Source organism: Ischnura elegans, chromosome 8 (genome assembly GCF_921293095.1).
Source record: "Ischnura elegans chromosome 8, ioIscEleg1.1, whole genome shotgun sequence".
In the NCBI taxonomy this organism is placed as follows: Eukaryota; Metazoa; Arthropoda; class Insecta; order Odonata; family Coenagrionidae; genus Ischnura; species Ischnura elegans.
The window spans coordinates 96,356,998-96,371,037 of NC_060253.1; the positions used below are offsets into that span (position 1 = coordinate 96,356,998).

At 35.6% G+C, this 14,040-nt stretch overlaps 2 protein-coding genes across 4 annotated transcripts in view; one reads left to right on the top strand and one right to left on the bottom strand.

Moving 5' to 3' along the window:
* LOC124164149 (protein brunelleschi) overlaps positions 1-9,388 on the bottom strand; it is an 81,868-nt gene extending 72,480 nt beyond the window's left edge. For 2 of the 3 annotated variants that reach the window (XM_046541341.1, XM_046541339.1), the window contains exon 1: positions 2,878-3,017. The gene's annotated coding sequence lies outside the window, so the exon portion shown is untranslated. Of the gene's footprint in view, positions 1-2,877; positions 3,018-8,928 lie in introns of those variants that run through there. The other variant, XM_046541340.1, reaches the window with a different exon arrangement.
* A 446-nt stretch (positions 9,389-9,834) lies between these two features.
* LOC124164150 (ATPase H(+)-transporting accessory protein 2) lies at positions 9,835-13,960 on the top strand. Its single transcript, XM_046541343.1, has 8 exons — positions 9,835-9,945; positions 10,054-10,181; positions 10,257-10,497; positions 10,703-10,914; positions 12,330-12,512; positions 12,614-12,697; positions 13,215-13,320; positions 13,529-13,960. Exons 1-8 carry the CDS (start codon positions 9,891-9,893, stop codon positions 13,606-13,608), a joined length of 1,089 nt encoding a protein of 362 aa, XP_046397299.1. The 5' UTR covers positions 9,835-9,890; the 3' UTR covers positions 13,609-13,960.
* Positions 13,961-14,040: the final 80 nt, after the last annotated feature.

Sequence of the window (14,040 nt, forward strand, 5' to 3'; positions counted from 1 at the left end):
TGGAGGCTTGTTGTTCAAGTATATCTAGTTAAGAACGGAATTCGCTCTCATCAGGAACAACGAATAAGGAAAAATTCCGGTCGCCTCGCAGCAAATATTATACAATACGATGGCATAAACCATCTTGTTATTTCCACTCAAAAGCACCAGGAGAAAATGTGATGGGATTATTGCATGTCTCAAACAAAAACGAATTTAAGAAATGTAACTTTGATCTTTGTGTTGAATGTTTTGCTACTTACAATTCAAAATCTAATGTATAATAAATTAATTAAATAGAGGTATTGCCATAGTTGAAGGCGTTTCATTCTTCCCAAAATGCCTATAGCAGCGAAGGGACCCTGCTAACACCCAGCAGTGCCATATGGCACCAGCATGTAACTCTGGTTCTACGAAATATTTCAGGATAAAAAATACGCATTCTCTATTGGTCATATGTGTCACATTTTATAAAAATGAACAATGTAAGATTTAAAAAAACTTTGGCCACTGACGGGTTAAGTAAGAGTAATTTTGGCCACATTCAGTCACACAAAATAATGCACTAGAGTATTACTATGAGAGATATTTCATTTCAAAACTGTGAGATGACAGAGGAAGAGGTGAAATTTGGAGACTTAATTTGACTTTGGACATATCTTACCAACTTCAGGTTCGATGTTCAGGGACATAATTCAATTTTAAATACTGGAGAAGTTTACTTTCATATACATGTAATATTCTAATGTCATATTGCAAGCAAATTCCAATTTTTTTCTCTCAGGATCCAAAGAAAACTGTCCAAAACACAAAAAACATTGCCACAATCAGTGTATAAGCCAACCATTCAAGCAAAGAAAGCCTTTAAAAGATGGTACTAATTACTCTGCCAACGAACTGTAAATTAAAAAAATAGAAGGGATTTGTACCAATGAAATGTTAACCACATATAGAGATTTTCTTCCAAAAATTAATAAGATGGATTAGAAAGAGTGATTCTAATTTACTTACAGCAAAAACTGACCAAAGAGCAAAGTCCATAAATAGCAATAATTTTTTTGGGCAGAGAGCCACAACAGCTGACATTAGCTGCCTCTTTGATCACTTGAAAATCTGTGAAGCAAATCTGATATATTGTAGTATACTTAGATCAATTACCAGAACAAATTCCAATGTAAAGATCTGAATCTCTGATCCAATTATCCCTACACGAGACTTTGTTCATGCCTTTTTGCTCCCCTGATGAAACAATGTTTTGAAATGAGACCCCCAATAACAGTGATACAAACCTCAAAACATTAGTTATGACAGCTAACTCACGAAGTTGAAACCCCTTGAAAAATCCATTCAGCAACAGGCATTCTAATGTATGAGAAGCATCGTCCATATTAAGCAGAGCAATTCACCACGTACCTAATAATTTTTATACAGCAAAATACTAGTAGTATACTTTACAAATCCATTAGATCAAATAGTTCTTATAAATTCATTACTTCATTGGCAACTATGCTATTTCCACACACAACCTCTTCTGAAATTCCACAGCTCTAATAGGAGTTTCCATTTCTACAATATATTCCTTTTCTACATTGAATATTAGCTTGTCTCTCCAATTTGAGGATTTTTTGCCGCAAGTCCTGGCACAAAAGGGGGTATACTTAAAATCAAGATAATGATAAATCCTCAGGAGAAAAGACTTATTTCCCCCCAAAAAAAGTGTCATTCGTCTTGTCCTCATTTGAAGCTCACTGAAAATGGGTTATTATTAACAAGTTGTTTTAATGCAATCATTTTCTTCCTACAGTGGCTTCATAAATGTATCTAATAGGATGTTTTTTTTTGCTAAAAATACCGCTTCTGAACAAGTTTCGCCAACATTGGTTTATTAAGGTTTTCCTCCATAATTAATAGCAGAATGTGCCATCGAGTAGTTTACTAACACGAAACTCATTCCCCTAAATCTCTTATCTTTGATAAGAAATATATTCTAAATAGGTACGTGCAATTTACTATGGGCGTTTAGTGCAAAATATAAAATAAAACTGGATATATTTACGGAATTTAAACCGCAAGAAGAACACATAGTTACTGAAAATGTCAACATGTGAACACAGTATGCGTAACAACTCCAATAACCTGAAAATATTCTCATTCGTTTCGATGTTATTTGATCATGACCATCATTTCATTTAAAAATGAAAAAAAAGTTTCCTGTCATAATTAAAATCAATAAAATATGCAATGCATGAAAATTGTTAAAATTGCGGAATCTAAAATATCCTCAATAAAATTATGGAAAGAAAAATTCCTTGTGTTTGTAACATCGGTCACAATGCAACTTCATCTTATCGATGACATGCAACGAAAAAAAGGTAAAGTAATTTATTTACTAGATGGGCAACTATTGAATAATACGACCTTAGGAAAACCAAATGCGAATGCAGGAAACAAAATATTTAAATAGAGTGAGAAGATGTAGCCGACAAGCAACCGTCATCAACAGCTCACAGGAAACTCTGATACACAGTAATGTAATCCAAAAGTAAGTAAAAATAATTAATTGTGAGCAACCAAAAAAATATTTAGAGATATAATACACTTGAGGAAAAATATGCATGCATACAATGGTCGAGATGCCCAATATTTCAGCAAATATATCGGAAGGGGTTCTTCTCAGAAAAAAAGATAATGCGTTCACATAAAACATTAAAACCAACCCATTAGAATCGACATCGAAGGTGATTTACAAATGAACCCCGCACTATAAGCTAAATGACGAAGTCTAAAAACGGGGTTATGTGACAGGTCATCGCAAAACTTCGTTCACCTACCTTAAAGCCCTCACACATGAGGATGTGACACATTTAGTATTCGTGTATCTGATTCGGTAATACTTACAAACATGATATCAACACCAGTATTGCTTCCTCCAAAAATATTTAAGGTGTTTTGCCGACTATCCACCCCCTTTCAGCTAACACCACAACTCGATATTGTGATATTGTTGACTCGCCATCTGTGAATTAAAATTATAGAGGGCATCGGTTGTCCTCACTTGCGCGCTGCGCAAGTATGATAATTTTACAGCCACGGTTACACGGCGAGTAGACTTGTAGGTGAGGGGGGGAGAAATTCGCGGCGAAGCGGGGTTGCGCCGCTACCCCGGCCACCGTGGCGTGGCAATCGCGTGACGTCAGGATAACAGCCAATCGGCAACGACTAGCAGACAACAGCAAACCGTTTGTAATCGTTTGAATCTAAACATGCCATCGTCTCAACGTTGTCATGCTTTTGGATACGGCGCGCGGAAAACTCCTGATAGCCCTATCAAATTGCATTCATTTCCTCGGAATGAACGTCTGTAAGTACAAAGTGAAAGAATCTTGTAGTATAAGTTGGCCATTAATGCACTGAAAGCCAGTAGGTGAGACCGGCGGTTCCGCTGTATATCCCTGTTCTTCCATTTCACTTTCAAAATTATTGAAACAATCTGTTTTTATGTGACATATCGTACTTAGCATATAATATTCTTATGTTCTTGGAGTATCTGTGGATTTTTTTCATTAGTGTCATGCTATATATGTGCTGTAAATGGTGTTATGACGGGGTAAATGCAAGTGCAAAGGGTGGGGACTTAAGTACTATTAGGGCATTATTTTCTTCCATGCGAGAGACAGTCATTCACTATAAGATAATTTTCCACGGGAGTACCCTTATATTAGGGAAGCTGGCGTGATGAGTAATCCCTATGAAGATAGTCCTTTCTACTCCTCCAACACTTTGGCAAAGATATCCTATCTTTATTTCAGATTTGCGGGTGAAAAAATGTTCACCATCGATGACCCTCCACATCTCCTGAAGTGCCCACGAAACATGTTCATGGAATATGACAATAAAGAAGAGGTATAAACATTAGCAAATACTTCAAAATTGTCAGTATTATGTAAATAACCATAATTAATTATAAATTTTGTTGTAGATGACAGCTGGTGGTGTAGCTATTACAAGGGTTGGAAAATAGACCCACAATGAGGAGACTAAAGAATCTGAGTAGAAGACACTGGGAATATCGTTCACTTCCCCAAGATATCCACCTCTACTCTTAATCCTAGGTGAAGAGAGAAAATGAATGGGAGCCTTGCCGCCCATTCATTCTGTCGATTACTGTCTTCTCCATTTGGACATTTTTGTTCGGTTCGGTGAGTATGATTTCATACAGATTTGAGAAACTGTAAATAGATAAATTTAGTAAGGGAGACATCCATGTTATTTTTACTGTCTATTGCAGGGTGGATTGATTAAGGTGTGAGTGTGACTGCAGAAATCGTTCAATTCATAAAGCAGTTTTGCAGCTTTAATGGAAGTGCCCAACAGAAGAACTCGAATGGAAATCTTGTGGCCTCTTGCATGATAAATGTCAGCATCTGGAATTTTAGGAAGAAGGTATTGAAAAAGTTTATATATTTGTGATTCGCCAATTCTGTGCAGTCTCTATAGTGGGTATTTCTATGTTATGTTATATATTTTATTTATCAAATTGCATTTCTCTGACAATTTGCATTTGTCTGACCAAGCATTAGCCTGTACCTCTCCTGATGTTTTCACAAAGTTGTATGGTATGGTTTTTTGGAAAGTATCTTTCCCTGTTACTCATTTAGTCTGTTTAATTACTCATGCACCAAGATTCAATAGAACACATCAGTCAGATTACACAACATAGCCAACATTCTTAGCACACCTTACAAAATTATTCGGTACATATAATGGCCTGATTTATTTCAACAATCAACGATGGGAATACCATTCAAGATATGTATAAACATACTGTTTTCTGCGTAAGATGAAGGAGATATTATTTCTTTGTATCTTATGAGACATTCTTTTCTCTGTCTTTTAGGGAAGTGTAATGAAACTTTGTCTTAAGGCCTCACCCTTAGTGAGCAAGATATGAGAAATATTAGTGAAAACAGTAGTTACAGTTTTTGCTACCAACGTTAATAAAATAACCATTACTTAAAGACAATGAGTACCAAAACCTCTAATTTTTGCATGGCAGTGGTAATACAGCCAACTTTTTGAACAGAGGACAGTAAAGGGCATCATGTTTTTTAAAAATTCATAGCCTAAATGCCTCTTTTTTTGATCTATAAAAATGGCCATTGTCTGAGACGAGGAACTCCAATGTATTCAATGAGATAGGTAGAGAAAGTATGACTCACTTTTTGCATTTTTCTTTCAATTCTCCAAAATTATTGTTGCTGTGAGAACAATATTGGTGTCAACAGCATAGGGAATGGATTGGAATCATTTATTTGTAGAAAACTATTTATATGATCATTTATGTCTGAAAGTGATAGGATAGGCACAGGGAAGGAGCTTAATGGAACTCCTTGCTTCAGGCCTGTACCCAGGCAAATGAAAGTTACACCATTTCCTGAGGTAATGACAAATTGAATATGGTCCGACAAGTAGGTTTCAATCAAAATTAGCTATGACACAAAAACCATCAAGTCAAGTTTATTGAGTATCAATTGGTGGTCCACAGTGTTAAAAACTTTTGAGAAATCAAAAAATATTGTAGCAACTTCCATTTTATTATCTAGTGCATTGATAATCTGGTTTTCTAAGTGATGGATTTCAGAAGATGAGATTACTGTTTCCTGCCCTTGGTATTCATGGTTAGGAAGTAAATACCTATGTCCTTATTGATGTTGGGGGAATATGAATTATTTAATCAGTATAACTGCATTTATCAAGGGAGATATTATCATGGGAAGAAATGGATTGCTAGACAAGTGAATCTCATCTATTTGTCAGCATAAATGTGAAAATTATAACTTCATATCTCAAATGAAACTTGCCTAAAGGAGGTAGTAAAGAAATGCTGCCTTCGACTTTTGGTAACCAAAACGGTTGTTCCATAAGAAATGCACAAGGATAAATGTTTTACCACCCTAAACACTTAAGGTCACTCAAAAACATTTTTCAAACAAAGGAGTGGATACTGCTTTGGCAAATCTGGACAGCTTTTAATGGAAATTTTGAAGTATGTAGTAGGGCATTTGCAATTTTCTGACATTTTCCGACCTTGAGTTTTACATGATTTCAATGTGGATTGTACGCCCCTAAAATTGATTAATTTGGAAATTCCTAGTAAGTTTACATGGAGACTACTGTTCATTACTCCAGACTTAGGATTCTTTTGAATGCAAAAGTGTATTTTTTCCATCCTTTGAAATAAATAAATAAATATTTAAGGCTGGGTAAATTAATCAAATTTCAAAGTAAGACAGAGAGTCGGGTTTTTCTGTAATCAGAAAAATCTTTCCCATTCCCACCTTATTGTTTTGTTTGCTTTTATTTAATAGTTCAGTCAGACTGTTGAAAAGTTACTGCAGTCAGCATTTTTAAATACACGAGTGTTCCTACTGCTAATTTGCTTTGAGTTGTATTCTCACGTGTAAAGATTTTTTAGATTAATTCATTTAGTCATTTATTTTACATAACAAATGAGGACCATAGAACCCTAGGGGGACTAGTGCAATTTTTTTACATAATAGCTGATAATTCTTGGTAATTAATTGCACTTATCTTTCTTGGTTTCTAAGATCCTCAATTATTCAGGAAAACCTCTTTACATCGCAATGGAGGGGACCAAAATTTGGGCAATTTGATGTTTGGAGGTAGTTAGGCTGTCTCGGGAGTATCTCCTTGGTATGATAAGTATTTTATGAGATAAAGAGGTTCACTACAAAGAGGTTTGCCTATAAATTTACATGTAAAACTGACCGCAGGGGTGGTATGAAGTGTGGAGATTTATGATGTAAAGAGGTTCACTGCATAGAGGTTTTACTGCATATGTACATAATCCTAACAGCAAAACACATTTGAATTTGTAAGGGAGTCTTAAATCATATGACATTATTGACAATGGTAAGATATTTTCATAATAATATGTTTTGTACCTTGGCTTTACTTCAACTCCAAAAGTCACCTCAATTCAAGTGATATGTAATAACATCCCTTTCACTACAGTAATTTCTCCTGTGTTTAGAAATTTTGATTTGATTACTAATTTTGTGCAATATGGATTAAAAACTGGAATGAGATACCATGGATTAATAGTGGTTTTCTGTTCATCGTACTCTACACTGTACAGTGCAGTATAATCTCCTAAGTTTGATGAATGATAAGTACATTTGAGAGATTCAGCCATAATAGTGTGTGTGGAAACCAAATTGGAAATAGGAAAGATTCACTTTGTTACTTTTCATTGATACGAATGCACTTTGAGATATGAATGGATAACTGCAGCTGAAAATTTTTCCAACCGGTTACAGTAGGCTATATGCTTTTTGAAACATCCTACTATGTTTGGTAGGTAGGCAACTAAAAATCGTCAGTAACAATCCCAATTTGGTTGACAACCGAACATCATCTGTAGCCGACCGGGTTCAGTAGGCTACCGAGAATCATCTGCCTGAGTGAATTCTTCCCATTTCCAATTTGATTTCCACCCTTACCAATATGTCTGAAGCCTTCTCATTTAAACTCAACTGATTTGGGCGTTACTTAGTAGAATGATGAAATATTCATGGTGAAACAAAAACCAAGTACTGTTCCAAAAACTTTTTATTTGGTATCAACTATCTTGTATGATGTTGGGCACGATATGGTGGAAGTTTTAATATTAGTAAAATAAGATATTGCAATATTTCCACTGACTTTTATTATGACACTAACATTTCGTCATTACAAACAACATTATCAGGTGTTGCTTGGCCATACTTGATAACCTTGTTTGTAACGACGGAACACGTAGTGTCATAATAAAACTCAGTGGAAATATTGCAATGTCTTATTTTACTAATGCTATCAACTAGTTTCAACATCATTACCAAGACAATTTGTCTTGATAGCAAATAAAAAGTTTGTGAAACCGTATTTGGTTTTCGTTTCAACTTCTAATTTAATTATATTGCATCAAACGTAGGACATTATACTGTAGTACACATTACGGTATATAGCCTGATATATACAATACAATTTTGTACATTAATTGTTATGATGGAAGCTTATTTGTTAATATAATGACTACATTTTCAATGTATAAATATTATTTTAATGTGTGTTGGTTGTAACCCATGTTTATTGATTTGAGCTTTCCTAACTTTTTACAATGTTAGTTTAGACTGGTAGAACGTACGAGTGGTACGTGGGAGTTTCGTTCCAATTAATTCTTACAAACTAATCCTTATCCGCTTTACGTGTGAATTTTGTGGACTCCTGTCCTGCTTGTTAAAGAATAATTTCTGTTGTAATAACGATTTTTCATGTACAGACACCAGCTCAAAATAAAGGCTTTTGAAGCGTAATCGGATTTTTTACTTATTTGAAGCAGTAATACCCCTATCCTTATAAGATCCCTACAAAATCCTGTCCCTAAATTCGCGCTGGTTAAAGGAAATAAGAAAAAATATTAAGTAATACGTAAATACAGCAATATATGCAGACGACATTGGCAGTCAATTCCGATTGGCTGTTATCCTGACGTCACGCGATTGCCACGCCACAGTGGCCGGGGTAGCGGCGCAACCCCGCTTCGCCGCGAATTTCTCCCCCCCTCACCTACAAGTCTACTCGCCGTGACGGTTATTTCATAGAGGCGAAATCGATTTATGATTATCGAGGGCGTAGCATCGAATTTTTCCCGTTACAATGAAAACAACTTTTGCCGCTCATTTCTATTTTCTCTTAGAGGCTATCGTTTTACTCATACCCACCGTCAACCTGTACCTGACCTGTACACACCTAGCAGTTCATAGACTGAATTTTTTAACAAATGTCACTCTTTCACGCAAATCTTAATTGTACGGTTCTACAAACATTGTAGAGGAGAAAGATTTGATTTGTATATATTTTAGAAATAAATCGACATCATCAACTTACTGTGTTTTTATAAACAAGAGAACTTCAAAGACTTTTTCGGTCGTGATCTTCTGGTATCTAGCGGTCTTCCGCTGAATCTGGCATGACTAGAATAACAATTCGGATTTACTTGTTACATCTGACTGGCTACGTGCCAAGAATATTCGATTATCGCTTGGCCCGCGAGTAGGCATTTCCAGTACGATTAAGGCTTTTTAGCGAATCAACGATAAATAGGTTGACACGCCTCTATTCAGCTATATTAACTGATTCGAGAAGAATTTATTTTTTAATTCATTGGACGAGAAGGTCTCTTTTAAAGGTTCAATTACGGTAGATGTGATATGTCGATTGGGTGTACAAGGAAATACAGGAGTCTCCGCCCATAATTAAATCGTCCAAATTGGCTGATTTAACCAATTCAGCTGGTAATACGCTCCAAAGCACGAATATGATACTCGTACCTCGTACTCCGAAATCTCTGACTGACATGAGAAATTCGAGGAACGCCCCTTCGGTATGAATGACGTATGGTGACTAGAAATCCATTTAACTGCATGAGAAATAGATTGTGTGACTATCAATACGAAAAATACTAGCTACTCGTGTTGCATTTTGTTTCGAGAGAATATTTGCGGTGCCGAAATATTATTCTTCAAACTGAATTCTACATTTGCAATTGTGAAATTAGTCAATATTGCGACAATATAGCAACAGGCTCTCTTCAATTGTTATCAGTGTGTCAAACTGTAAAAAAAAGTCATAACAACATTTTAATAAAGTTGCCGACGAAATTTGGATATATTAATTTTTAAGCTATATATAATAACCTTTTGGTTCGATTGTACCTTTCTACTTCAGAAACTTAATCCGCGATTGACAGTAAAGCCAGTTGACTGATACGTTTTTTAAATGCATGTTGGTAGACACTGCTTAAAGCAGGTCATATGATCTACAATCCGCAGCTGTAAGAAAAGAGCAGAATGCTGACCAATATGTTCAAGGTTTTATTTATCACGACCTGTGTAGCGGCTTCAGGTAAAAATCTGTCAACCTTTCCTTTCTTGATAATCGTACCCTTTTATGGAAATCGTTTTCCGTCATATGTATAATTCATATTGTAAAATAAATGTTTTCCTTCCATAGTTTATGGGGCCGGAGAATTTGTCATTCTTCACTCTTCTCCTGGCGTTAAATTTTCAGGCCATGAAGAGGTGGATCAGAGTATGCTGAAGCATGTCTTTTCCTCAGCTCTTGGATTTTCAACTAATAAGGTAGTATTGCCGTTGATTTTTTACTTTCTCAGACTTAATCATGAATGTTGCATCCGAGTCAAATACATTTTTTAGGATAGCAAGTGGTCTGGAATGGAAATCAAAGATCCCTTCCACTATCCAGTGGCGCTTTTCGTCCTTGTGGTTGATGGAGTTCGGAGCCTGTCGGTTGTAAGTGGATGGGGTGAAATAGACACTGATGATGATAGTGTCACAGCTGAGGCCGTATTTCCATTGGTGACGGACGAAGACGAATCAGTTACGTTACGAGCCTTGGAAATGAGAATTAGAAAAAGATACCCTAGTGCGGGGCTGGGTGAGTGTGCAAATAACTCAGATACCGTGGAATACATAAGCTTAGTATATGGTGTTGTGACTATTTAAAGCTCAAACACAACCTCAATTTCTTGTCGTATTGGCATAACTAAGGTCCAATTGTGCCTGTATAAACATTTTGATTAGTGCATTTTTTATTTTTCGTGCATAACTACTTTAACTATTGCTATGAAAACTATTTCCAGGAGGAAATCTCACTTTTATCAGAGCTGTACTTAGTGATGAAGATTCATTGCCAAATCAATGGAAGAAAGAAGAAATTTTGCCATTTTCACCCGCTGAAGAGGCTGAATGGAAAGCTCTGCGTGAGAACGAAGAAGAAAATCAAGCACTTTTCCAAGAAAATTTCCATTTCTTCTCCGAGTTGGTTGTGCTGGGAAAAATAGTGAATGGAGCTGTAAGTGACCTTTAAGCTTTTGAGTTTAGTTGAAAGTGCCTCATGGATTGGTTTATAAAATTCCTTCTCACAGTTCGTAATAATCGAGTATGACATAAAATGCCTCATGAATTTTGAATATGTTGGATATGAACATTAATATTTTATGTAACTGACTTGTCTAACATGCACGTATTTGATTCTAATCATTCGGCATTTGCCTGCCTCTTTCTTCATTTCAGAAGCACTGGTCTCTCTCAAAGTTTTGGTGTATGTATTACTCCCTCAGAGGCAGTTTTCGACATCCTCTCATTTCCATCCACCAACATCCCTCTTTTCATCTCAAAGGTTACTCTCCTACCCACTGCGTTAATCCCCGAAATTTCTTTCTTTTCCCCCATTTTATGTATATCTCATAGGCCTGACGGCTGTTTGTATCCTCCTCCTGCTACATTTCTGTACAATATATTTACGGAAGCAGGCTCGTCACCAATCCAAGTGCTTTTATATAAAATATTTGTCATCAATATTATTCCATTTAAAAGTGTTACATACTGGATTTAGTCTTTTACTGTGTAGGAAAATGTTTCCCTGCATGGTAAGTCCCACTCATTCTTCTAGACTTTGGTTTTCTTTTAGGCGACTTCATAAAATGATTTTTAGTTACACAGGATGCCATCTAATACACCTTAGGCTGAATTACGAAGAGTAGAGTACAACTTAAATGCTATCATCTTTCCTTCTCGTTCCTAAGTTGGTGTCTGGTTATTGGCTGCTTGTCTGTCGAAACAGTGTCCCGTAGTGGCACCAAAAATTTAGGTGTATTAGATGGCATCCTGTGTGACTAAAAATCATTTTATGAAGTCTTGGGCACGTTCCTGGGGAAACTGGACCATAATGAGTTGATTTTTTATGTAAAACATTTACAAGACTGCAGGTATAGTACGGCTGAGAGACTTAAAACAGCTAGCCTGTTGCGTACAGATGAAATCCAAAGTTAGATGCATTCTCGGGAGTGAGTGAGCTGCCTTCGGAGGACATTCTCTGCATCCTTCTAATCTAAATGCTAATGTTTCAGACTGGATAGCACCCTGGAAAACGTGGAAATTGCTGAAATTTTCATTTTCTATGTAGTGGACACCCTGAAGCTGTGTAAAATAACATATGAAGTTATCTCAATAGTGATTAGATCTTTAAAACCTTTTTATTTATAGTATAACATGTAATGTATGCTTGAAGTATTTCAAGTTGATGTTTACAATAATTTAATTCTACTACTGACTCTTATTGGCTTTGCTTCTTAGTCGAAGTTCTAATTGAAAGAATCAGTGGTACCAAGAAAAGCATCCCTAAATTCTACAATACTAATGCGACTGGTAACATAAATATCCACTTATAACTCTAGAAGACTCCATTTTATACAAATTCTGTTTCAGGTACATGCTGCAGAGAAGAAAGGGGTTTCTGGACCTGATGTTTATTGGCTAGTTCTGAGAGGACTTCACCCATTAATTGATTTGAATGGAGAGGGGTCAGAACAGTCGTCAAGAGCTATACAGATTCTATCCACCAGGGCACGCACTATGGCAAACCTTCTCGCCAAGGCTTATGACAATCGGGTATGTTCATATCTTTGGATCTATATCAGTTATGCCTGAATTCATGCATTGTTGTTTAGCTTTGAAGAAAGAAATTTTCATGATTTATTTTATATAAACAGGTTCTTGTTGCTGTAGTTACCACTGATGCCAGTCATACTAGGCGTACCAGAAGTGTGAAGGCTGACATCGATGATCCTGACTTGGTATGGGATTCTACTTAAGATGAAGCTGCCTAACTATTATTTTCCTCTATTGTGATTGGATTAAAATTGATGCCTTCCATTTGAAATCTCTTCATCATGAATTTTTGTTTTTCTTTGAGAATATGTTATTATATTAACCATTAAGTGATAAAAAATATTTGTTTCGGTAACCAGTGGACGAAATCTTCGTGCCACTATAAAAGCTTCGACATTTAGTCCGGAGAAAAAACAGGATCCACTGTCTACTTTTTTTTAAAGAGTAAAACTTGAAGTAGATAGTGGATCCTGTTTTTTCTCCGGACTAACTGTCGAAGCTTTTATAGTGGCACGAAGATTTCGTCCACTGGTTACCGAAACAAATATTTTTTATCATTAAGGAGCTTTAGAATCAATGTCTTGGTAAAATATTGAACATCCATATTATTTAAAAGCCCTATTATATTTTTTCTGTATAGTTTTGCAATGAACTGTTAACCTGCTTTCCATTTGCCTTAATCTCTTATATTCTACTTTACAGGGTACTCTTCGCTTATCCAAGGAATATGGAATATATTACCCAGTTATGTTTAACATTTTCTTGTGGTTTATGGTGGCATTCTTCTTTGCATTAATTGCCATTTCACGTAAGTAAACTATTAAATTTAAGTCATAGTTTCAGGCTTAATTTTAAGGAAGCTTGTCTTATTCATAATGAAGGGTAGATTAAAACAAATAAAAATATGGATTCAAAAAGGTTTATGTGTTATGGACATGACATTAATATATATCACATACTGATATAGGCTGTAAAGAGGAGTACATAATAATAACATCAATTCTATTCTTCAACAGTTGCAATAGCCACCATGGATCCTGGCAGAGATTCCATAATTTACCGAATGACCAGCTCAAGCATGAAAAAAGACAATTGAAAGGAATTCTATCATTGTCTTCTAGGTAGTGAACGTATGTGTGTGTGTGTGGTTTCAATGTCATAGAGATTCCTCATTGTAGATTAATAACTTATTGTTATGCTGCATTTCCATAAGTATTCAAACTTGCACAAAACTTTGTGTAATTACATTCCAAGGTTGTAAATTTTGTAAATGTTTTGTTAATTTTTGATGGCATAGGCATGTAAATAATGTGTTAAAAGGGTGTAAAATTTTGGTCTAGGTATAATTAGTGATCATGTAGTATTGATAGATAAATTGTCTCTAACGAAACATGTCATGTTTTTATTGAACATACATATTCCTGGGCAATAAATATGATATCTACCTATCTGGTATTCCTTGTACGCAATCCTGGGCAAATTCCAGGTAACCTGACATCTTAGGCAATTTTATCTTAGAATGAAAAAT

Coding starts and splice junctions, on each gene's coding strand:
- LOC124164150 (XM_046541343.1), top strand. CDS start 9,891: ATGCTGACCAATATGTTCAAGGTTTTATTTATCACGACCTGTGTAGCG. Junction 10,915..12,329: donor GAAAAATAGTGAATGGAGCT/GTAAGTGACCTT, acceptor ATTCTGTTTCAG/GTACATGCTGCAGAGAAGAA. Junction 13,321..13,528: donor TGCATTAATTGCCATTTCAC/GTAAGTAAACTA, acceptor ATTCTTCAACAG/TTGCAATAGCCACCATGGAT.